The sequence below is a fragment of the Quercus lobata genome, chromosome 7 (genome assembly GCF_001633185.2).
Source record: "Quercus lobata isolate SW786 chromosome 7, ValleyOak3.0 Primary Assembly, whole genome shotgun sequence".
NCBI lineage: Eukaryota > Viridiplantae > Streptophyta > Magnoliopsida > Fagales > Fagaceae > Quercus > Quercus lobata.
Window position 1 is genome coordinate 3039767 of NC_044910.1, and position 22761 is coordinate 3062527.

At 33.6% G+C, this 22761-nt stretch overlaps 1 protein-coding gene and 1 pseudogene across 3 annotated transcripts; both read left to right on the forward strand.

The window, feature by feature from the left end:
• Positions 1-737: 737 nt before the first annotated feature.
• Positions 738-6235, forward strand: LOC115952297 (uncharacterized protein At2g39795, mitochondrial). Of its 2 annotated transcripts, none has more exons than XM_031069400.1 (4): positions 738-932; positions 1638-1969; positions 3763-3920; positions 6134-6235. In XM_031069400.1, exons 1-4 carry the CDS (start codon positions 819-821, stop codon positions 6187-6189), a joined length of 660 nt encoding a protein of 219 aa, XP_030925260.1. In that variant the 5' UTR covers positions 738-818; the 3' UTR covers positions 6190-6235. The 2 variants fall into 2 exon arrangements, with proteins under 2 accessions (XP_030925260.1, XP_030925261.1); XM_031069401.1 differs by lacking the exon at positions 6134-6235 and adding an exon at positions 4265-4548.
• Positions 6236-13757: 7522 nt separating this feature from the next.
• On the forward strand, positions 13758-22018 carry LOC115954118 (annotated as a pseudogene). Its single transcript, XR_004083829.1, has 7 exons — positions 13758-14245; positions 15013-15067; positions 15166-17102; positions 17197-17358; positions 19041-19212; positions 19295-19590; positions 21530-22018. The product of XR_004083829.1 is annotated as a putative calcium-transporting ATPase 11, plasma membrane-type (transcript).
• Positions 22019-22761: the final 743 nt, after the last annotated feature.

The following is a 22761-nucleotide window of genomic DNA, read 5'->3' on the forward strand; positions in this document are numbered from 1 at the left end:
CACATATTATACGTGTTTTAAATTATACAAGAAATGTTATAAAAACTATGAATACCAAACACCAGAAAACATTCTCAAGCCCATTTTCAAGGTTGTTACCAAACACCATAAAATGAGATAATTTTCCAGAAAGTACTTTTTAAAAAATGAATCATTTTCCAAAAAACGTTGATGTCGAAATAAATAGAGCGTGAATAGTAAAATAAGTTAGCGAAAAATAAGCTTGCCAAACAGACCATAAGTGTGCGTTTGACTTCAAATTAAAAGGTCAGATTGAAAAATGCTAATGAATACCTTTAGGGTGTTAGTTAATAATCAATTTAAAGAAAATTTTTATAGGAAAAAAAACAATTAATATTTTGATAACTTTCTTTATTTTCCATAAAAGTTGTGTCAAAACTTTCTTAAAAATGATTGTTAACTAATGCCCTAAGAGTATTCGTTAGCATAACTATTTTACTATTTAACTTATCTTTGTAACTATTTATGGAACTATTGTACTTTTTAGTATTATTTATGGATCTCACTATACTGTTTCAACTAACTTTTACATTTATTTATAGTACTTTAAAAAAAAAAAAATTTCGATAAAATAAGTGGATCTAAATAAATCATAAATGGCAAATTATTCATGAAATTATTATAGAGATTCCTAATCTCGAAAAAAAAAAAAAAAAAAAAAAAAAAAACAAATACAAGGGAGCAACAAAAAGTGAGAGAGAAAATTGGATTGCTGCTCTATTTGAGCAGTCGTCGTGCACTCGTGCTTCCACAGTTCCGCTAGAGGAAAAAAGCCTATAGAAGTTAGAAGTAGAAGAATGCCGAGGGTGACACCGATTTTGCGCAAAGCTCGTAAAGCTCTTCAAGATTCGGATTTGGTTAAGGCCTTGCAGACTGAGATCACACACGAGCTCTCCTCCACTCCCTTTCAGGTCCTCTCTCTCTCTCTCTCTTTCGCCTCCATGCCTTTCCTGTTGACGTAGTCGAATATTTCTTTGCTTTAAATTGGGATGTAGTGTAATCGAAATGCGTGACTTTCACCACAAATAGCTAAACCATCACTAACCCATTTGCTCAAATCCACTAGAGACACAAAAAATGTAGAAAAAACAATGAAAGTTTAGGGGTGGGAATGTTTTATGGGACTTTTATTTTAGTTGCAGACTAGTGCGTGTGAATGTGAAAGATTGATCAGTGACTTCATGGCTCAACTGGGAAACAGGTTTGGTGTACAAAGTGTGAAATTACTGGGTGTAAATATTTATCCCTCCAAAAACAAAAGTGGAATGTGGAAATTGGTCAAGTTTTCAACCGAGATTTTTGGGGTTTTTGTATAAGCTATAGATTGACAAGGTTAAGAGCTTTTTTTAATGAAATTATGACACTTTGTTATGCCTAACTTGACAATAGTTTATTCCTTTTATTTTGGGAATTGTTATACCATCCTGTTTTGGTGTTACACCCTCTAGGAATTATGATTCATAAATGCAGACAAAAGCAGCTATAAACATATAGCTACGTTTGACTCTAAAATTTAAACATCTTTTTTAAAAATCTATGTCACTTGTGTACCTAGTATTGTAAAAGTAAAAGGATTGGCTCCTTATTGAATTGTATGTGTATTGACATGGATATAGGATGACCAAAGTCACTCTCCGGGGGATTTTGTGGTGGAATGGGACTCACCACAGTCCCAAGATGTGGTTTTACGAAGAAATTGTGAGTCGGGGGAGGAGGTTGCAGTCTCAGCGGTGCTTGGTCCAGTGACTTATGGAAAAGAGGGAGTGTTTCCGAGGGATGTTTTGATGAAAGTATGTTTGAAAAAGCCTGGCCTGAGCTCAATGTTGCAGTTTGATTGTGGTGTTTTTGAGGGAGGTAATGAAGGGTCTCAGTTTGACATCCATAATGCCTATTATATCCAATCACCTACTTGTGTGAGCCCTTCAGACTACAGAGGCCCCTTATTCAGGTAAGATTTTATACTCATACGTTTTTATTGAAGAAAGTTGCTCACTTTTCAATATTACTACTTTTATCTTAATCCATCAAATAGCACATATTCCTGTCAGATATAATCTTTGATCTAAAGTAAATAGCAGCAACAATAACCAGATATATGTAGTTTGATGTGTCCTATTTCTTATTTAAAGTGAGCCTTTTAAAAGGGTTACATTTCATGTTTTGCTTTGAGTTGGATTCTCTTAAGCAGGCTGCTCTACTTATACATGGACAATTGATAAGTTACACAGGGATGGTGTGTCTTTACTTAGCCATTTGAAAAGTATTCTCCCTGTGGGAGAGAAATTAAAATGGCAGCTGTAAGGTTGGTCCATGTATGTCCTTCGTTTGATTTTTATTTGTCAATTGAGCTCCTTTGGATAGAATTCCATGTATTTCCAAGAGGAAGCCTCGAGGCGAAACTTAATTTATGATCCCTCTGCTCAGGAGAAACTTGTATTTTATTTTCTTTATATGGAAATTATGGATGCCCCCATTCTACTGAGGTTGCTCTCTAGTGTTGCTCCAAAGAACGGAGGGGTAGATGTACACGGTATCTAAACAATTACTGAATTGTTAATTTTCTTCCTTTTCCTTATTACAGACGTAATTTCCTTATCTAGGATAATTTGACTCACTGAGGTTCTGTCCACCCCCCCCCCCCCTCTCTCCCCCTTCCCTTTTCTCCCTTCTGATTAGTAATTACACATGCACCCGATGGGTTTCAAACCCATGATCTCCCCTTCCATCTTGCTCTTATATGGAAAGGAGGTGTCATTTGAGCTAGAACTCGTTGGCCCCCCTTGGCTCATATTGGATAGGATATTCCACTGTGCATTGTCAACATGGTAGTTTAGTTTTCTTTTAATCCTAAGGGGTCAGTAAATCACCTTTCCTTTATTGGTTTTCATATTTAATTTTCTCTTCTTCTGCTCCTTTTATCTAACTGCTTCTAGGATGTTGATATTTTCTGTTATTACTGTTTGGGTATCTGAAAGGAGAGGAAGTCTGGAGTTTTGGGAGGAGAAACATTTTATACTTTTGTGCTTGATGTTGACCCTCTTAACTCTTAAAGGACAACTATAGGTATGCTAAATGGTGATTTCCCTGTGGGTGTTATCTGGAATGAGGTTGTTTCATAGTTATACTAGTCTAACTAATCTTGTTACATGTTAATAAAGTTATTAATCAGGACAGGACACAGTTTTACTTTCTTTGTGGTTTTAATTATACTTCTCCCAAACCCTGCAAAAGTGGAAGCTTTGTACGTTGGGCACATCCTTTTTTATCTGTAAATCATTGGCTGTGTGATTGTGAGAGTGCTATTTTCACTGTCTACATTGTCTGGGTACTTATCTGATGAATTTATGATCCATACTTTTTACACTATAGTGTTGCATCCCTGATAAAATCATAAATTAAAATAACCCAAAAAAAAAAAATCAGAATCCAAAAACCTCATATTTACTCCAGCATTTAGCTTATGATATCAAAGTTTGGACTATGATGAAATACTACTATTTACATCTTAGTTTTACTGGATATGTGAGGTTTCTCAATCCCAAAGTCATTCTGTATGTTTTAATTTTGATAAATCTTTTCATAATTATTTTTGTTCTTCAAACACATTAGTGCAAATGCTTGTTCCATTCACATCATGTTCATTATGTTAATTGTTTAGATTTTTTCCCCCTGATTTGGATTCTCTAAAATCTAAACCATAATCATCTTTGTTATTGTTCTCTCTTTTACATCTGTGTACAGCTCTTTAGACCCTCAATTACAAGATGCACTCAAGGAGTACCTAGTTGCAAGGGGAATAGGAGAAAGCCTGACCAATTTCCTCCTCCACCACCTACATAAAAAGGAGCAAGGTCAATATGTGAACTGGTTAAAAATACTTGAATCATCAGTGGCAAAAAGTGAGTGACAGTTGATGGTGGGTCAATCATACATGTTTCATTTTTTCGCATTAATTCCCACCTTGTCTCAATTTATCAACTGTCATCTTTTTACTTTTACATAGTTTGAGCTCAAATTTTTATCATTTGCAAATGTTTTTTTTTTGCTTATTTTACAGTCTGAGCACAATTAAATTGAGTAATGGATCCTATAAAAAAAAAAAAAATTCTTTTTGGAGTAATGTTTATGAATGATTTTTTGGATGGATTGCCAAAATCAGCTGCATTGCTAAATTGGTGACCTGGTGTTGTATGCTGCAACTTTGATGGATAATCCCTTCAATTTTCATTAATGAAATGTGCAGTTCACTAGCTTGGCCTTAAGTGCTGGGTCCAAACTTCTGCCCCTCTATGGATTTCTTTAATAGGAAAGTTTGCAGTAAAAGGCAGGTGTATCAACAACAAAATACCATAAATCCCTGCAGCCCTTCAATTATAGTGTGAAGATACGTCGGCCTCCAAAAGAACTTCATTGAATCAAAATTTGATTAAAGGAAAAAGGAATGCCTCTATTCAATGTTGCTGGATTTTTAAGGCAATACAGAATCTAATTACTAATAGAATATCAGACAAAACCTTGGTTGCTGCATTCCATGCTAGATAGCCATGCACCCCTAATGCGTTGAAGAGAGTCATGCACATTGAACCTTCTAAGGGGAAGAAGGCATTTCAATAGCACTACTCTTCCTGCCATCCTTTCAGTTTTCATTATCTATGTCTGCCTTTGCAGTCCTCTGTACGCAAATCTGTCAAATTTATCATTGCCTCAAGAAATGCCATATTTATTTACTTTTAAACAAAATACATATAGTGGGAATGCATGGTTTCAGGGCTTATATAATTCTATATGTGTTTTAATTTTAGTCAGAATTTCAAGATTCTTGCAGGTTCCAAACACAAAGGCAAAACAAGAAAAATAGCGTAGGGTTTGAGGAATACATATAATCTGATTAACTATTATGTTACATAATTTGAAAAATAGCATAGGGTTTAAGGAATACGTATAATCTGATTAACTATTATGTTACATAATATGATGGTCAGTATGGGCTAAAATGGCCATATACCACTGTTTATTGAAATATATATTAATCTACCATTATTTTAGAAATATATAGGGATCAACCACCTTTTTGAAACTTGAGTTTGTGAAACTCGAGTTTGCCGTGTAACTTTAGTTTTATAAAGTCGAGTTCTTTAAAAAAATTGTTGGAAAATTTTTCCGTGGAATTCGTGTACCATGGAAAACTTGAGTTCCCTAAACTCAAGTATCCAAAAAATGGTAGATTTCTACATATTTTCAAAACAAAAGTAAATTGATATATATTTCATTAAACAGTGCTATTGTGACATTTTGGCTGGTCAATATGTGCAATCATCATCTCATGCATTGGATATCCATCTTTCTTTTCATAGAAAGGCTCTTGCTTGGACAAGAAGTGCTGCAAGCTCCGATCATGGCTCACTAAGTGCGAGCAGATATAGCTTGAATGGTACCATCTTTTTCCCAGCAAGGATTAGCATAAATATGTTTGCAAGCATTTGTCTCCAACCAGATATTAGGACACACATTTTATACTTCAACTATAATTTGCTGCTACAATTTTAAAATGTTATATTTTTTATAAGAAAAAGAAAAGCCTTTTCACAAGGATAGTACGTGTAAAAAGAAGCTAGTTTAAATAAAAATAAGAATACCCCCTTCACACCTTCAACAAGGGATGTCAACTTCTTGCAGAAGCCACCCAACAGAATATGCAAATAAGAAATAAATAGTGAAGGGATCTGGAAGAATTTATCGGTACTGAAAATTCCATTCAAATTCATTATCTTTCTGTGGATAATGTGGAAGATTTGAAAAATGCTCATTCAACTAAAGTTTGTTTAGAGAGAAGGAACATTGCCACAGACAAAGGATGTGTCTTGTGCCATTCAGCATTAGAGAATATAGATCATCTTTCCTTTCCTGCTGCTTTGCCAAAGCTCTATGGCTGGGGTCAGCCATAAATTTAAGATCTGTTCTATTTCTGGTTAAAGTATTGGTTGCAATATATTGAAAATAGCAGGCATTTTAACCCTCCTTTGTAAGCACCATTGCTCTTATTTATGGGCCATCTGGAAAAGCAGGAATCAAGCCAAGATTCATTACTAATGCGTAATAAATTGATGGACAGGTAGTTCAAAGCTTTCAACAATGCAGAAACCAAGCAGCAAAGCAAGAAAAATATAAAGGAAAGCCTCAGTTGGTAAATGCTTATCCTAAAGATAGGGAGGGAGAAGTAATTAAATACCCAAAATTGTTTACTGGGCACAATACAGATGGCTAACCATCATTCAGATTTTGACAAATGTATGGAAGATCTTGGATGCTAGCTAGGGCCTGTTTGGTGGCAATAGTATTGGAATTTTTTTTTTTTTTTTTTGTTGTTGCGAATAGTATTGGATTTTTGTTTTCAAAACAATGTGAATTTTTTATTTATTTATTTTTTTTAAAGTGTATTAAAAATTTGTGTTTAGAGTACTCATAAGTCATAATGCAATGAAAAAAAGTGTTTGAAACCATGTTTTAAAAACTTTTTTTTTAACTGAATATACACAATTGGGTATTTAATATGTGTAGCAATTAAGAATTTTCAAACAAAAAATTAAGAAGTTTTAATGGAGAAAGAGAAATTCCCGCAATATATGGCACCAATCCCTCTCTTCTTCCCATTTCTCCTCCTCCATGTCAAAGATTAGCTTAATCGCATATGGCTTATATATATGGAACATTCTCTATGCCAAGGTGGTTGTCTCTTGAATTTCTCCCTAACATTACCTTAATTATGTTCTATACATTGCAAACACACTACAGGTAGCTTCTTCATTCATAGAAACTGCATAGTTCTTTGGTCTCGTAATGCTAAAACTAACAGCAAAAAGTTTTAGCTTTTAAGTGTCATTTTGGGTAAAGGCAAAAAGTTTTTTTTTTTTTTAGTTTTTTGTCTGAATTTTTTCTTTCAAATAATTTAATTTTTATCTTTTTAAAAATAAATTAGCTTTGATTTATAAGTTGTGTTAACAAACATTGTGAGGTTCGGTTACACTCAACTTTATGTCAGAATTTTTGTCAATTGCTTAGTTTTATGTCAGTATTTTGTTAGCTTTATAGGTTTTAAAGTCAGTTTTATACCATTTCTCCTATTTATTCAATTTTTTTTATTAAGTGAGATCTACATTATTTTAACCTTAACAAACACCGTATGATGCTTGTTAACATTTACTAATTTATAAATACTATGCACACGCCGGCCCTAGGCCTAGGCCATTTAGACCATGGCCTAAGGCTCCCTAACATGGAAAGGCCCCCAAATATGGGGGCAGTAAGGTTTTTTTTTTTTTTTTTTTTTAATTAAAGAAAAATGTGAGTTAGATGTTCATTTTTTCCCAATGCCTAAAATATTAGAGCTATGCTAGTATATCACAAGTTTTATTACATAAGTCCTATAAATTAACATGTCACCAATCACATGAAGTAATTCAATACTCATTTATTCTTTTGTTGAAGTGTGATCTCATTATCACATCAGTTTGTAAACTTTTTGTAATAAAATTTATAGTAAGTTTAGCATTTTCTCCAAAAAAAAAAAAAAAAAACCAATATGAATTAATAGAAATGCAACCTAATCTCCATTAAGTGAATGAAAAATGCTAAAGCTAATTCAAATTTTACAACAAAAAACTTACAAACTAATGTAACAGTAATATAATCGGTGTCACTTAAACAATATAATAAATGAATGTTTAGATAATTTTTTTTTATTAGTGATATGCTAGTTTGTAAAACCTATATAGTAAGTATCATTAATTCACTTTGAGTGAATTAGTCATATTAATAAGTATGAATTAATAATAGATTTCAAATTTAAAAAAATAATAAAAAAAATAAACTAAATATTATTTAAGTGACGTTTAGAATCTTAGATATAAAAAAACCCCTTTAAAATTTTCGCCTAAACCCTCAAGTTATCTTGGCCGGCCCTGACTATGCAAATAAGCAATAGGAAATTAGCAAATCATCCAAAGGATCCTAATTCCTTGAACCAATCCAACGATGGAAACAATGATAATTGTCCCTCATATAAATGTTTCGTAGGTTTTACTTTCAGAATCCATACCTTTTTCGTGGAAGCGACGAGAGACAATGGAGGATCAAGTCAAAAGTGTGCTCATATATGATATCATATGTCGACACCACTACAACGCAAAGTGGCTCATGATAATTCATTTATCATATATGGACCACTTTTAATTTTATCCTAGTAAAATAAGAAGAATATATGTGAACCCCTAATGTTGGAGAAAGTAGAGGCTTATTAGTTATTACAGTTGTCATGATACTTCCCACCAATAATCAATTTTTTAAGAGAAATGCTCATAACATGACTTTTACCACAATTTTTATCACAACTTGCTCATATGGTAAGTTATAAGCAGTACTGATAGATTCATAATTCTACCACTCACAACTTATCATGTGAATAAATTGCAACAAAAATTATGGTAAAAATTGTGTCCTTAATATTATTCATTTTTTTAAGAGGACATTTAAACCTCTTTTGAGTATTTATTTCTTCAATAATAGGAAGTTTCCGTTCCACATGCAAAGATAAGAATTCTTTTAAAGTGACCTCAGGATGTTGATAAAATGTTATAAATTCAAAACTTTATGAATATCCCAAGATTTTAAAAATAGCTGAGAACCACTGAGTCAAACTCAATCCCTCCAATAATCATCTTTAATTACTCAATGAATGTTGGCATTCCGTCTCGGTCACCACGTGTGAATTTCACAGTTGTTTAGATTATTTAGAATCAACCCCAAGTGGCTCATGATAATACATTTATCATATAAGGACCACTTTTAATTTTATCATAAAAAATAAGAAGAATATATGTGGACCCCTAATGTTGGAGAAAGTACGGGCTTATTACAGCTGTCATGCTGCTCCCCACTTATAATCTTTTTATTTTATTTTAAAGATTAATGACATAACTTTCCTTACAACTTTTATCATAATTTATTCATATGATAAATTTTGTGCGAAAGAATTGTGTTCCTAATATTATTTTTTTTTTTTTAAGAGAATTTAAACCTCTTTTTAAGTGTTTATTTATTGGATAACAGGAAGTTCCTGATTCACGTACAAAGATAAAATGTTATAAATTCAAAATTTTATGAATATCAGAACCACTAAGTCAAACCCAATCCCTCCAATAATCATCTTTAATTACTCAATGAATGTTGGCATTTCCCTCTCGGTCACCACGTGTGAATTTCACAGTTGTTTAGATTATTTAGAATCAACGCATCCATTCCCTACGAGATATTACATCCATTTCGTTCTCAAAAAGAAAAGAAATTACATCCATTTGACATGTCATCTATGGTCTACGTTACTGAAAAACATAGATGCTTGAGAGGGTTTAGAAGCAAAACAAATCTGGGTTTCTTTTTTCTTTTATTAATTTTCTTTGTTAATATCTAATGTGGTATTTTGGTTTTTAAAAAGCTGAGGTGGAGTATGCCACATCAGCAGTTTGTAAAATGTTTGTAGACCATAGTGATGGTTGAAAAACAATGTCATAGCGGGTTTGATAAAAATATATAGTAATAATAAGAAAATTGCTACGTTTATAATATTTTAACAACAAATTCTAAGTGATAAACTGTTGTTAATTCTGATATGAACATATCATTGAAATTATATTTTTACTCATCAATAATAGCTAGTAATTAATAAATGTATAATAACATAAGGGGTAAATTTTGCACATTCAACTTAAAAAATCACTCACATCAATTCATGGAAACTTGTGTAAATTTAGATTGTTGTTATAGTAATCATGTAAATATACAAGGATTAATTGCTATAATAACCATGTAAAAATACAAGGGTACTATTCACAATGCAAATATATTTTTTAATACTACTTATTTACTCATATATACAAAGAGAGAGGAGATGATTTGAGAGAGTAATAAAAAATTGGTAAATAAATAATATTTTAATAAATGTACTGTTTAATATGAGTGTTTTTGAAAAATAATTGGATAAAATAGAAAAAATAGGTTAAAAGTTTTGTCCAAGCTGATGCAAATCTTCTACGAATAATTTCTCTAATAATAATAAAAGCATGATGGGTTTATGTGAATAACTCCAAGGTCCAAGCCACTACACGCCATAGGTTTTTGGACGGTACTGCAAGACTAACAGCAGTAGAGAAACTTCTATGAACTTTCGTTTTATAATAATGTCAATAATAAAATATGAATTTTTTTTTTTTTTAATTCTCAGCAAAAAAATATTCAATGTGAATATTGTATAGTAGACAATATTGCTAGAACTCGAGAAAAGTTGCAGGGTCAATAAGCACTTTCCCTAAGAGCATCAATATCAAGTGTTTTAAAAAAAAAAAATTATTTTCACACGCAAAAACTTACTTTTGCTACTTTAATATAGTATTTGACAATACATTTTGTTTTATAATGTGTTTAAATATATGCATATTCATGGGTGTATGGAGATATAAAATATGTTAGTTGTAAATTTTGTCTCCTCTAAAGTTAAATCCTGATTTCAAATCCTGATTTCATTGATGATTCCATGGATATAGAACTTAGAACTTAGAACACATTTTCTTGTATATGATCATATGCCTCTTTTTGCATGCAAGCCTTATGAGCTTTCTCTAATTATTCTCCCTTCAATGTTCCACTCCATTGTCTTGTTGACTTAGCAGTTACATGTCGTACTTTTATTAATTTTAATTTTTAAGGAAATAAAATTATTTATTGTTGAATACAAATAAAAAAAATTATATAAGTCATTAAAATCTATGTTTAGCTGGAAGGTTGAATTAGGGGGAAGATTAAATGGATAAATTCATTTAAAGTTTTAATTAAGTAGAAGGTGAAAGAGTGACACATGGTGGTAATTAGAAGATGATGAGGACCATGAGGTGGAAGGCTGAATGACAAAATTCTCTTAACATGCATCACATAGCAACACCTCACGCTCTCACACGTGAGTTTTATGCTTTTATATATATAAAGAAGAGATCTCATTAGAAAAGAAGAAAGAGATTTATGCTTTCAAATTGATTCATAACTCTTGCAGCAAACCCAATGATCACTTATGGCCTATAAGGCTATAACTCTTTACAATTTTGAGTCTTTGACAACAAAAAGGACATTCAAAAGTTGGAGAAGATACAATAACTTTTCAATAAATATAAAAGTAAATCAAACAATTTAAACATTCACAAATAATGCCAATGAGTGATTCTCTTTGAATTGCATTTCAATTTCAATAAGAATAGAGATTATTGCATATCAGTATATACGTTCACATATGTGTAAACAATTGAAATTGTGAGTTGAAGATATAATTTTAAATCGTGTCTTCATCTCACAATTTTAATATTGAGCCGAATGTTGGTTTAGATTTGTAGAAATTATTACTTGGCAGCTAGCTTTTTTTTTTTTTTTTTTTTTGGTGGAATCGGTAAGGAACTTGGCAGTTTTATAAGATATTGGATATACCAGCTGTCATTACGTGAGAGACTTTAGTATTTAAAAATCTTAACTTTCTCTTGGTCTCTATTTATTATTATTATTATTATTGTAAGGACTAGAAAAACTGGCCACCCAAGCTCACTTAGAATAGTGGCTGGATTAGTCCAACCGTGGCCCAAAACAATGAATTTGTAAGAGAGGAAAACAAACAACTAAAGGGGGGTTTCACTCGAGGGGAAAAATAAGGAAGAAAAGGCAGACTTGTTTAAATGGATGAACCACTTTCTTAATACCAGTTGGCCCGAGGAGGCCACATTTACATAAGAACCGTTACTGTTCACTCTCTTTTCTCTCAGTGGACTCCTCGTTTCTTCTCTATCTCTTGATACTTGTGTTTGGCCCACTCTCTCTGTAAACCCTCTTTTTCTTATATACTTCTCCTTCTCTCATCTCTCAACCACCCATCTTTGTCTAACATACCTCCTATCATGACACTTGTCTCTTTCTGTATCTGAAGAATGTAGCAAAATGAATCTGTTTAGCTGTGATTTGCACTGTTCAAGTCACTTCCTCATCAATGCAGTTGATAAAGCAGTTGCCCACTATTTAATACGGAGGCAACAAGCTACTCCAAACTAGAAACTTTCTCTATGATCACAGATTCTCTCTCTTCATATCTTTCTTTCAACCTAGAACACCTCAAAGTCTTATAACTCATCCCTTCCTCTCTTCGGATGACCCTCCTCAAGCCTGTGGCTCGTGGCATCCCCACACTAAAATTGCAACTTTTCAACTTCATTCTCAGTCTTCGGACACTCACAACTATTATTATTATTATTATTATTGATGATTCAGCTCTGTGAGCCTTGTTTTAGCAAGCCCATATATATAAAGGATTTTACTAATGTGTGCCCTAAGGGCACACATTAAGTTTTCTGTTTTTGAAAATATTTTATTGAGAATTGAAAAAGTAATGACAGCTTTTTCAATTTCCGAGAAAATATTTATAAAAACAGAAAACTTAATGTGTGCCCTAAGGGCACACATTAACCGGACCCATATATAAATTAGTACTATTAAAATGTTTTACAAGTAGTTAGCTGTCGTTTTGTGAAGTAACCTTATCGAGTATAATGACTACACTGCTTTTAAACAATGATTATGTTTCTATCTATTACCCATAAAAAAACAATGATTGTGAATGGCACACGGTTCGTACACGGCTTGTCTTTTAACCATACGAACCCATACTTCGTCATGTTGGCATGTGATATTGATTTATTTGCTCTATTTATTTCTTTAAAAAAAAAAAAAATTTTAAAACCTTTTTACAAAAAATAAATAATTAAAAAAATTGCCAGATACAAACAAAATTTCGTAACTTCTTCCAAACTAACGTGGGATTAGATGTGATTGGTAGTTTCCCATCCAAAAAAAAAAAGATGTGATTGGTAGTTGGTACTACGTTGATTTTATATAAGTAGATGAAAAATGCAATCAGACCCCACCACGGATTAACTACCAATTTTAATTTAACTAATCAATTAAAATGTTAACAGGGTAATTACTTATAGGAAGGTAAACAAATACCTTAAGGGTATTTGTTAGTGAACAAGTTTAGACATTTTTTTATATAAAAAAAATTAATGTTTTAATATTTTTTTTTCTATCTTTCATAAAAATTGCATCAAGACCCATTAATTATAATCAATTTCAAACACAATATTTAATATGGATAAACAATAAAGCAATTAACCATAAATAAATGCTCACTAGATTCTAGCAAGATTAATTGGTTAATTCAGGATTAGGATCCCATAAAGTGAAGCAAATTTAGGATCGTCACATAACTTTAAAAAATTGATAAATGTTAGAGGGAACAATTTTTTTTACTTGGAAACGGAGAGAATCTATAGTATTTATTTGATATTAACTTATAAGTTTAGTGTTTAACTTTTTAAAGACTTTTTTTTTCACTTTTTCATATTTTTTTCCAATTTTTTCAAGATAAAAAATTTACAGTAAAAAACTAGACAAACGGTTGCTAAAGGAAATAAGTGTCTTTTTCACTTGGAAAGGAAGAAAATCGTTTACTTTTAAGTGTCTTTTTACTTAATTGGTAAAACTTTGTTTGTGTTTGACTCTAAATTAAAAAATTAATTAATTTTACTATTTAACTTATTTATATAATTATTTATAGACCTATTTGAATTTTTTTCTTATTCATGATTACTATTTTAGTTAAGTTTTTACTTTTATCCGACTGTCCTTTCAGCGGAAGTATACTGAAAATAAATAGACACAAATTCCAAAGCTAGTTGACGCGTTTTTTTTGTTCTGAAGCACTTGTAACGGCGTAGGATGATATACTTTAGACACTCACTATAGCTTAGACTTCAGATATAAATAGACACAAATTCCCAAGCTCCCGCTTCTGCTAGCAAATGCAGACTGTGTTTGCGTCAAATTCTGCAGATCAAACATTCTCTTTTCTCTTTTATAGTTTTTGAGAGAGAGAGAGAGAGAGAATTGTTGAATACTACATACCGATACAAAAATGGAGTTGTTACGGAAGGAATTAGAAGTGGAGCACAAGAACTCGTCGTCGGAGGCTTTGCGAAGATGGAGATACGCCGTCTCCGTCGTCACAAATCCCCGCCGCCGTTTCCGCTTCGTCTCCGATCTCGCCAAACGCTCTGAGGCCGAGAAAAAAAGCCGCAATGTCCAGGTTCTCATTTTGTTCTTTCTTAGCTTTGCTTATATTTTAGTTTAGTGCTCTGTTTGTTGTTCATAAAAACACAATGCAAAAAAAAAAAAGAAAAAAAAAAAGTACCGTTAAAACTGTTTTGCAGAAATCGTAGATTTAAATTGCACTAAATTACTTTTTTGTAAGATATGATGAATTGTGCTTGTTCTGTTGTTAGGGGGTTTCATTTTTTTACCCACAAAAGAAGAGCTCATCTTAAAGTTCTTGAGATAAATTTAAGCTTTTGATCTTCTCAAAATATGCTGAACAAACAAACGTATGAGGATTTATGATAGCTTATGATGTATGAGGACGATGTGCAGTTATTTGAAATAGTTATGAATTCCGGCCGTTCCATTCCAGGCCGGAATTTTCCATTCAAAATAGTTAACTGGTATGAATCACCCTTCTATTCCATTTCGTTCTAAATTCCGGCCCATTTTGCTCCATTTCACTAAAACCCGTCTGGTATGGTGATTTCGGCCAGTATGTAAACGAATCATTATATTTTTCCTGAGCCCTTTTTTTTATTTTTTATTACTTCACTCATATTTGATATTTATTATGTTCTGTTCCAATGGACAAACCAAAATGGGTCCGAAAGGTATTCAAAAGTTTATAATTTGAATTGCATTACATATCACTATGAAGGTCACTGTCAAAAAGGAGCATTGCAGTTCCTAAGACCAAGTGACTCTTTCTGTCATGACTTTTGAAATTCAATCAACCCCATTTTCTGTTTTCCCCAGGAAAAGATACAAGCTGCTCTTCACTGTCAAAAAGAAGCATTGCAGTTCATTGCTGGTATGAAATTCTAGTTTCTATTTTTAACAAAAGCCTCTTTTTCATTGTTAGAGCTCTTTCATTCATGCTTTGATCGATCATTTTATGTTGTTCTGCAGCTGGTGGTCAACCTGAATACAAGTTACCAGAAGAGGATACAGAAGCAAGTTTTGGCATTCGCCCAGATGAACTTGCATCAATTGTTGATGACCAAGATATTGAGAGCTTGAAAATCCATGGTGGAGTTGAGGGGATTGCGAGGAAAATCCATGTCTCATTGAATGGAGGTGTCAACACTAAGGATTTACCTACTAGGCAAAAGAATTATGGATTCAACTGTTTTACAGAGAAACCTTCCAAAATTTTTTTGATGCTTGTGTGGAAATCATTACAGGACTTTTCACCAATCATTCCTGTGCTCAGTGCCATGGTTTCTATAGGTTTAGGAATTCCCACTGAAGGGTGGCCTAAAGGCATATATGATGGTTTGGGTGGCTTTGTTGGTATGTTCCTAGTAATCATGGTTACAGCCATCTGTGAGTACAAGCAATCCTTGCAGTTCATGGATTTAGATAGGGAGAAGAAAAAGATTTTTATCCAGGTAACTAGGGATGGGAAGAGAGAAAAAGTTTCTATATATGATTTGGTTGTTGGAGATATTGTTCACTTGTCAATTGGTGATCAAGTTCCAGCAGATGGGATTTATATATCAGGATACAGTTTGTTGATTGATAAATCAAGCTTGTCAGGTGAGAACGAGCCAGCAAATGTAAATGAGGAGAACCCCTTTCTTTTTTCAGGAAGTAAAGTGCAAGATGGTTTAGGAAAGATGTTGGTAACAACAGTTGGTATGAGAACCAAATGGGGAAAATTGACGGAAACTCTAAATGAGAGAAGAAAAGACAAGACCCCACTGCAGGTAAAGCTATACAGTGTTGCTTCAATTATCGAAAAAATTGGCCTGGCTTTTTCTGTGCTGACATTTTTGGTACTTATAGTGAGATATCTGGTTGTAAAAGCTCTTAACTATGAGTTCACAGAGTGGTCGTCAGGTGATGCACTGACAATTGTGATTTGCTTTGCTACTGCAGTAAGCATTTTGGACGTTGCAATCCCTGAAGCATTTCCATTAGCAGTAACTTTTAGCCTTGATTTTGCAACGAGGAAATTAAAGGAAGAAGGGGCACTTGTGAGGCATCTCTCTGCGTGTGAGACAATGGGCTCTGCTAGTTGCATATGCACGGATAAGACGGGGACATTGACCACAAATGATATGGTAGTGGACAAAGTATGGATATCTGAAAAATCTATAGATGTAAAAGGTAATGCAAGTGAGGTGTTGAAATCAGAAATATCTGAAAGAGTTTTAGGTATCCTATTGCAGGCTATATTTCAAAATACTGGCTCCGAAGTTGTTAACGCTGATAATGGAAAGAACTCCATTTTGGGAACACCAACAGAATCAGCATTGTTAAAATTTGGCTTGCTTTTGGGTGATGATTTTGATGCCCAGCATAGAGAGCTCAAGATTCTTAAGGTTAAGCCTTTTAATTCAGTTAGAAAGAAGATGTCTGTGCTTGCAGTTCTTCCTGATGGAAGGGTACGTGCATATTGCAAAGGTGAATCTGAAATTATATTAAGAATGTGTGACAAAATTGTTGATTGCAATGGAGAGCCTGTTTTTCTTCCTGAAGAACAGGTAAAGAAGATCACAGATGTCATAAATGGCTTTGCATCTAGATCTCTGAGAACTCTTTGCTTGGCTTTTAAAGATGTTTCTGACACTTCCATCGAGAACAGCATCCCTGATAGTGGCTATACATTGATTGCAGTTGTTGGAATCAAGGATCCTGTGCGCCCTGGTGTCAAGGATGCAGTTCTAACTTGTTTAGCTGCTGGAATAACTGTTTGTATGGTCACTGGGGACAATATACATACTGCTAAGGCCATTGCTAGAGAATGTGGTATCCTCACAGAGGATGGAGTGGCCATAGAAGGACCAGAATTCCGTAGCATGTCCCCAGAGCAGATGAAGGACATCATCCCAAGAATTAAGGTTCTTAAATTTTTGCTTTGGAATGTTTTGACCTTCATCTATCTATGTTGGAAGATGCTGCATTCATTTTTGTAATTGTGTATAATGGATTCAGGTAATGGCTCGGTCTTTGCCGTCAGACAAGCATACCTTGGTGACCCATTTGAGGAAGACGTTTGGTGAGGTTGTTGCAGCATCTACTGGTGATGGGACCAATGATGGTCCTGCTTTTCATGAGTCAGGCATTGGACTTGCTATGGACATTGCAGGAACACAGGTTTGTGACTTTGCTTTCAAAGTTTCAATTTTATGTACTTATATTTCTTTTTCCTTCCCTTGTGTGATATTGACGATTTGGACTGGCTTAGCCAGGTAGGATTCTTGTCTCAGTTTTTTGTTCCCCTATCACACTTTCTCATATGAAATGAAGCAACATGAAGCATGTGTGTGCGTCTATTCCACATTGTCATTCATGGATCATTTTCTTCTACCATTTGATAGAAGAAAATATGAACTAGTTTTGTGGTAATCAGTGTTTGATCCTATTTGGAATTTTACGTATAGGTTTCTAAACTTTCTTTTCAACTATGTGGTCTCAAACGTTTATTGCTTACTGTCATGCTTATCTCACTGTAATATACTTTTTAATAAACATGCTTAAAATCATTTTACTCAACAGTCCCTATGATTGAGAATATTGATCAGCCAAATTATTAACCAGCATCTAATTTCTGACCAAATATCCAATTCAGCAAGAATTATCTGTATATTGCTCCAGTATGAAACCTCTTCCTTGGGTTAGCTCACCTTTATTATGTTCTGCTTTATGTTTCACATTCACCTTTTATGTTGCAGCTTTTGAGAAATCAACTTATTATCTATGTTGGACAAATTTTTTTTTTGAGAAATAATTACGACATACTGCTAACCCTGCAGTTCGAATCCTTTCTCCCCCTAAACCCCCAAGCACTTTGTGCATGGAGAGGTACCAATTCGGCTACAAGGCCTTTGGCATCTATGTTGGACAAATTAGAAATAGATATATAGGCTAATGGTTCTTGGATCAAATGCAATCCACCCCCTCCCCCCCTCGTTCTAAGTAGCTTCAAAAGGTTAAGCCACAGATTCAATCCTGTTGGGATATAGTGTTGTATTTAGGGTTAATTGCCGAAAACCACCCTAAAGTACTGGGTATTTGCACATTGCATCTCAAATTTTAAAAATTGCAATCAAGACCCCAATTTTAAGACACACATCCATAGTTCCCCTTCCCTTCATTCTTTTTTCTATTGGGTTTCACAAGCTTGGAATCATATCGTGTTTTTATTCTCTAATCCTCACTCATGTTAGGACACATGAAGACCAACCCAAATCTGTAAGATGCGAACAACAAAGATAGAAACAGAAGAAGAGTTCAAGGCGCACACACGAATTCCAGATTTATAAGGTTCACCAAAAATAAGGTTGCATTCAAAGGGTTGCTACATTTTTTATATAAGGACTACAAAAGATGTTATAGTAGTCATAGGTATATATAGCAATATAGCATCGTATTCCACTATAACTAGAGCTACGTACATGTGTGACATTACTATAGTAGCCTATGCCTGGGCAAATACCAGAAATACCTCAAATTCCTGGCATAAGAAACATAGTAGATCTGGCTCCTCATAATTGATATCAATAGTCTGTGTCTGTGTTATCTTTTAGATACAAGATCATAATATCAAATCTCTATTCTGTCATAGTAAAGTTCTTATCATCTTGACTTGTTTTTCTTTTTCCCCAATACATCACATAATCTTTGTCATTCAGTATCGTTTTGATTTTGCATGGGCTTATATACTTTTGGACTTGTATCATTGCTATATGTTGAGCGACCTACTTTGGTTTCATTTTTTTATTTTTTTGGGGTTAATTTATTCTTTAATGATCCTTTTTCATGGATATGTTGTTCAGGTTGCAAAAGATAGTGCTGATGTCATTATATTGGATGAAAACTTTATGACTATTGTGAATGTGGTCAGATGGGGACGTGCAGTTTATATAAACAATCAAAAATTCTTGCAATTCCAGCTAACTGTCATTGTTGTTGCTCTGGTGCTCCATTTTGCTTCTGCATGCATTTCTGGTATGCTGGATTATGAAGTTATGGTTTTATATTTTATTTTGAGCAATAACAGAATAATGAGAGTTTTCCACATAACTTTCAGGATCTACCCCCCTAACGGCTGTGCAGTTGCTTTGGGTCAACTTTATGGACACTGTTGGTGCACTTGCACTGGCTACAGAACCTCCAAATGATGAGCTTATGAAAAGGCCCCCAGTTCGTAGGGGTGTGAGTTTCATCACGAAGGCCATGTGGAGGAATATTATTGGTCATAGTGTATATCAACTTGCTGTCCTTGCAATTCTCAATGTTGATGGGAAGCGGCTGCTAAACCTTGGTGGTTCAGATGCAAGTGATGTTCTCAACACACTGATATTCAACTCGTTTGTATTTTGCCAGGTATGTGGTACCAGTCCCGTTCTTGAAGAATGTTCTGATTTCTTACTGTCATTATTAACCTTCTCTATTAATGTTGAGTTAATTCCTTTTTTGGGTTTAATTATCATTTTGGTGTCTAACATTTACCCTACTTTACGTTTCAAATGTGTCGTATTAGTCCCTAACCTTATGGTATTGTGTCAATATAGTATATTCAAGATATGGTAGATGAAAAAAACTGACAAGATTAACAGTTATTTGAAGTAATATTTTTATGTCATAGGTTTCTACATGGCCTTAATAATTAAGTTATTTAAAAAAAGAAAAAGAAAAACTAAAGTAACAAACCCAATGCCGTTGGGATTGAAATCCCTAATGATCCGTTTGGATCAAGGGAGAGCAAGGGAGAGTAGAGTGAAATTGGCCCAAAATTAGCCTATTTTTAGCAAACTCTACTTTACTCCCCTTCACTCCCCCTCCATTTCCCTTCAATCCAAAGAGGCCTAAAGTCTCATGGCAGAGCTTTAGTGCAAATCTCATACATGAGATCCTCTGCATGATACACATCATCTTGAATCTTGTTGAGCCACCAAAAAACAAAAAAAACTATTGACATTTCCTATTAGGAGAAAAGAGAAAAGAGTAACTCAAATAATAATATATCTGATTAACTATCTTAGTATGCAACTAAGGATCTGGAGCAGAGAAAAAAAACAGCAAGTTTTGAGTGAATCAACATATAACATTGGCGGTGCCAGTTCTGAGAATGGATAGACTCAGAGTCAGAGCAAGCTCAATTCTTTTTGCTTTTTGCCTAATAAGAAATGTGATTAATTTTTATTTCTGGGTGCATGGCTTGACAAGCTTCAAGATGCTGTGTATCAGGCAGAGGATAAAAATAATATTTCTATGTCATCATTAGTCACCTCGGTTTTTTCTATACTCCTTGAGACTATTTTGACACAATACCAAAGGTTTAGGGACTAAACTAACATATTTGAAACATTATGAGCCATTTTGACACATAAGATAAATGCGAGGGACCAAAATGGTAATTAAATTTTTTCTTTTTTTTACAGGTTGGGATGTATGTATAAACATACAGATTTCAGTGTCTTCTGTTGTATTCCAACTAATTAAAATGATGAATCGAAGATCTTAGGCCTGTATCTTTATAACACAGTTTGCCTTTTTCAAAAGTGTCAAACATTGTGTAGTGTGATTGTCTCTTCTCTTAGATCCTAGAGCTGTTTGTGAAATTTTCAAACTAGTAATATGTGGGATAACTATCCATATGCAACCAAACTTGACATGGGTTATAGATTGAATCTGACTGCAAATTAACTTACTCACATTTCAGGTTCAAGTTTAGCTGAACCAATTAATTGGGATTAAGATTTTATCAACTTCAGTTGAAAATATACTGTTATCAAAACCGAACCAAACGGGAGGTCAAACTAGCCTGTAAAACCATTAATGGAACCTTTCTTGCTGAAGTTCCTATATGTGACTGGACCGATAAGCTAATAACATATGGTATTTGTAACTGTACTCGTTGATTTTTATCATCTTGTGAAATGGTATTATTACCCAAAGCTTCTAATATAATTTTTTTCCTGATTTACTTTTATTTTTATTATTTATAAAAAGTGAATCTCTTTTTTTTTTTGGACTAATTATTAAAAAAAAAAAAGTGAAATAAAATGAAAATCTGATTTCGATATTAGTGAATCTTAGTGCAATATGTTAGTGTAAATCTGATTTCAATATTGTCTGTGCTCCTCAACTGCTTGTAGTGAACTAAAATGTCCAATATGTATTTATCACATAGTACAACTATGGAAAAGTAACCAAAATACAATTTATTTTTTGGGGGATTAAAAATTATAATAGAAGGCATGGTTAAAGACTTTGGAAAATCGTAATGAGCATTGTTTCTCCTTCGGAATTTTTTTTTCAGGTGTTTAATAATATAAACAGCCGGGAAATAGAGAAGATAAACATATTCCGTGGCATGTTTGATAGCTGGATATTCCTAGGTGTCATGGTTGGCACAGTGGCTTTCCAAGTAATCATGGTCGAGTTTCTAGGCGATTTTGCAAGCACGGTGCCACTGAGCTGGCAATTATGGTTACTCAGTGTGTTACTTGGATCAGTTAGCTTGCTGGTTGCTGTCATCCTAAAATGCATCCCAGTTGAGAGATGCAGCTAAACACCATGATGTTTATGGTGATAACCTGGCTTGAGAAGGGGAAAGAGAAGGCTTTTAATTTTTTTTTTCCCTTTTTCTGAAGCAACTCTAGAGGTAAACTGACTTTCGTAAATAATTTTGGTGCTAACTTATAGAATGGCTCGTCACGGTAGAAAAGAAAAGAACAGGGGTAGAATTAGAAAGAAGTTTGGTGACCGGTTTTTCTGTAGGTCATGTATTTTTTGAGTAATTATAGAATACTCTCCTGAATTATCATAAATACATATTCTTTCATCTCGTATGATAGTGGGTTTCACTAATTAAATTTATAGTGAAACTCACAATTTATGTGGAGGGGATGGAGTACGCATTTATGATACTTCTTGAATATTCAATAATTTTCCGTATTTTTTTTATTTTGTTATAGAGAAAACTTCTTACAAAAGATTAGTGGGGTGAAACTATAATTACTACAAAGTACCTTTCAGACTCAATGTAGTGATCGTCTTTTTAGTAAAAGGAAGATCTATATAATTTTTTTTTATAAACTCTATGAGCAGTTTGCTTTCACTTCTTTCATTTCTTAGACATATGAAGAAATAAAGTATTAATTATTAGTAGCCGCAATACAAACAGGTGACTATAACGTTTAGAAAGTAAAAAAGAAGGATTGTGAAAGTACCCAACATTATTGTTAGTGGGCACAATACATATGGCTAACCATCGTTCATATTTCGACAAACGCATGGGAGATCCTTGGATCCCAGATATCCGTAGTTTTAAACCAATCCCAAGTGGAAACTTTCCCCCAAATGTTTCTTAGGTTTCATAATTCAGACCTTTTAGTGGAAGGGTCACTAGACAATGGTATAAGGGCCATTAGGCAAAAGTCTTCTCATATTTCGATTCCAGTCACACCACAACAACGAAGAGTGGCTCATGATATGTGTATGTGGACCCCTAACAAATGTGGGGAGTTTTCCATCAAAGCAACTTTCACT

Coding starts and splice junctions, on each gene's coding strand:
- LOC115952297 (XM_031069400.1), top strand. CDS start 819: ATGCCGAGGGTGACACCGATTTTGCGCAAAGCTCGTAAAGCTCTTCAA. Junction 933..1,637: donor TCTCCTCCACTCCCTTTCAG/GTCCTCTCTCTC, acceptor ACATGGATATAG/GATGACCAAAGTCACTCTCC. Junction 3,921..6,133: donor TGAATCATCAGTGGCAAAAA/GTGAGTGACAGT, acceptor ATTGATGGACAG/GTAGTTCAAAGCTTTCAACA.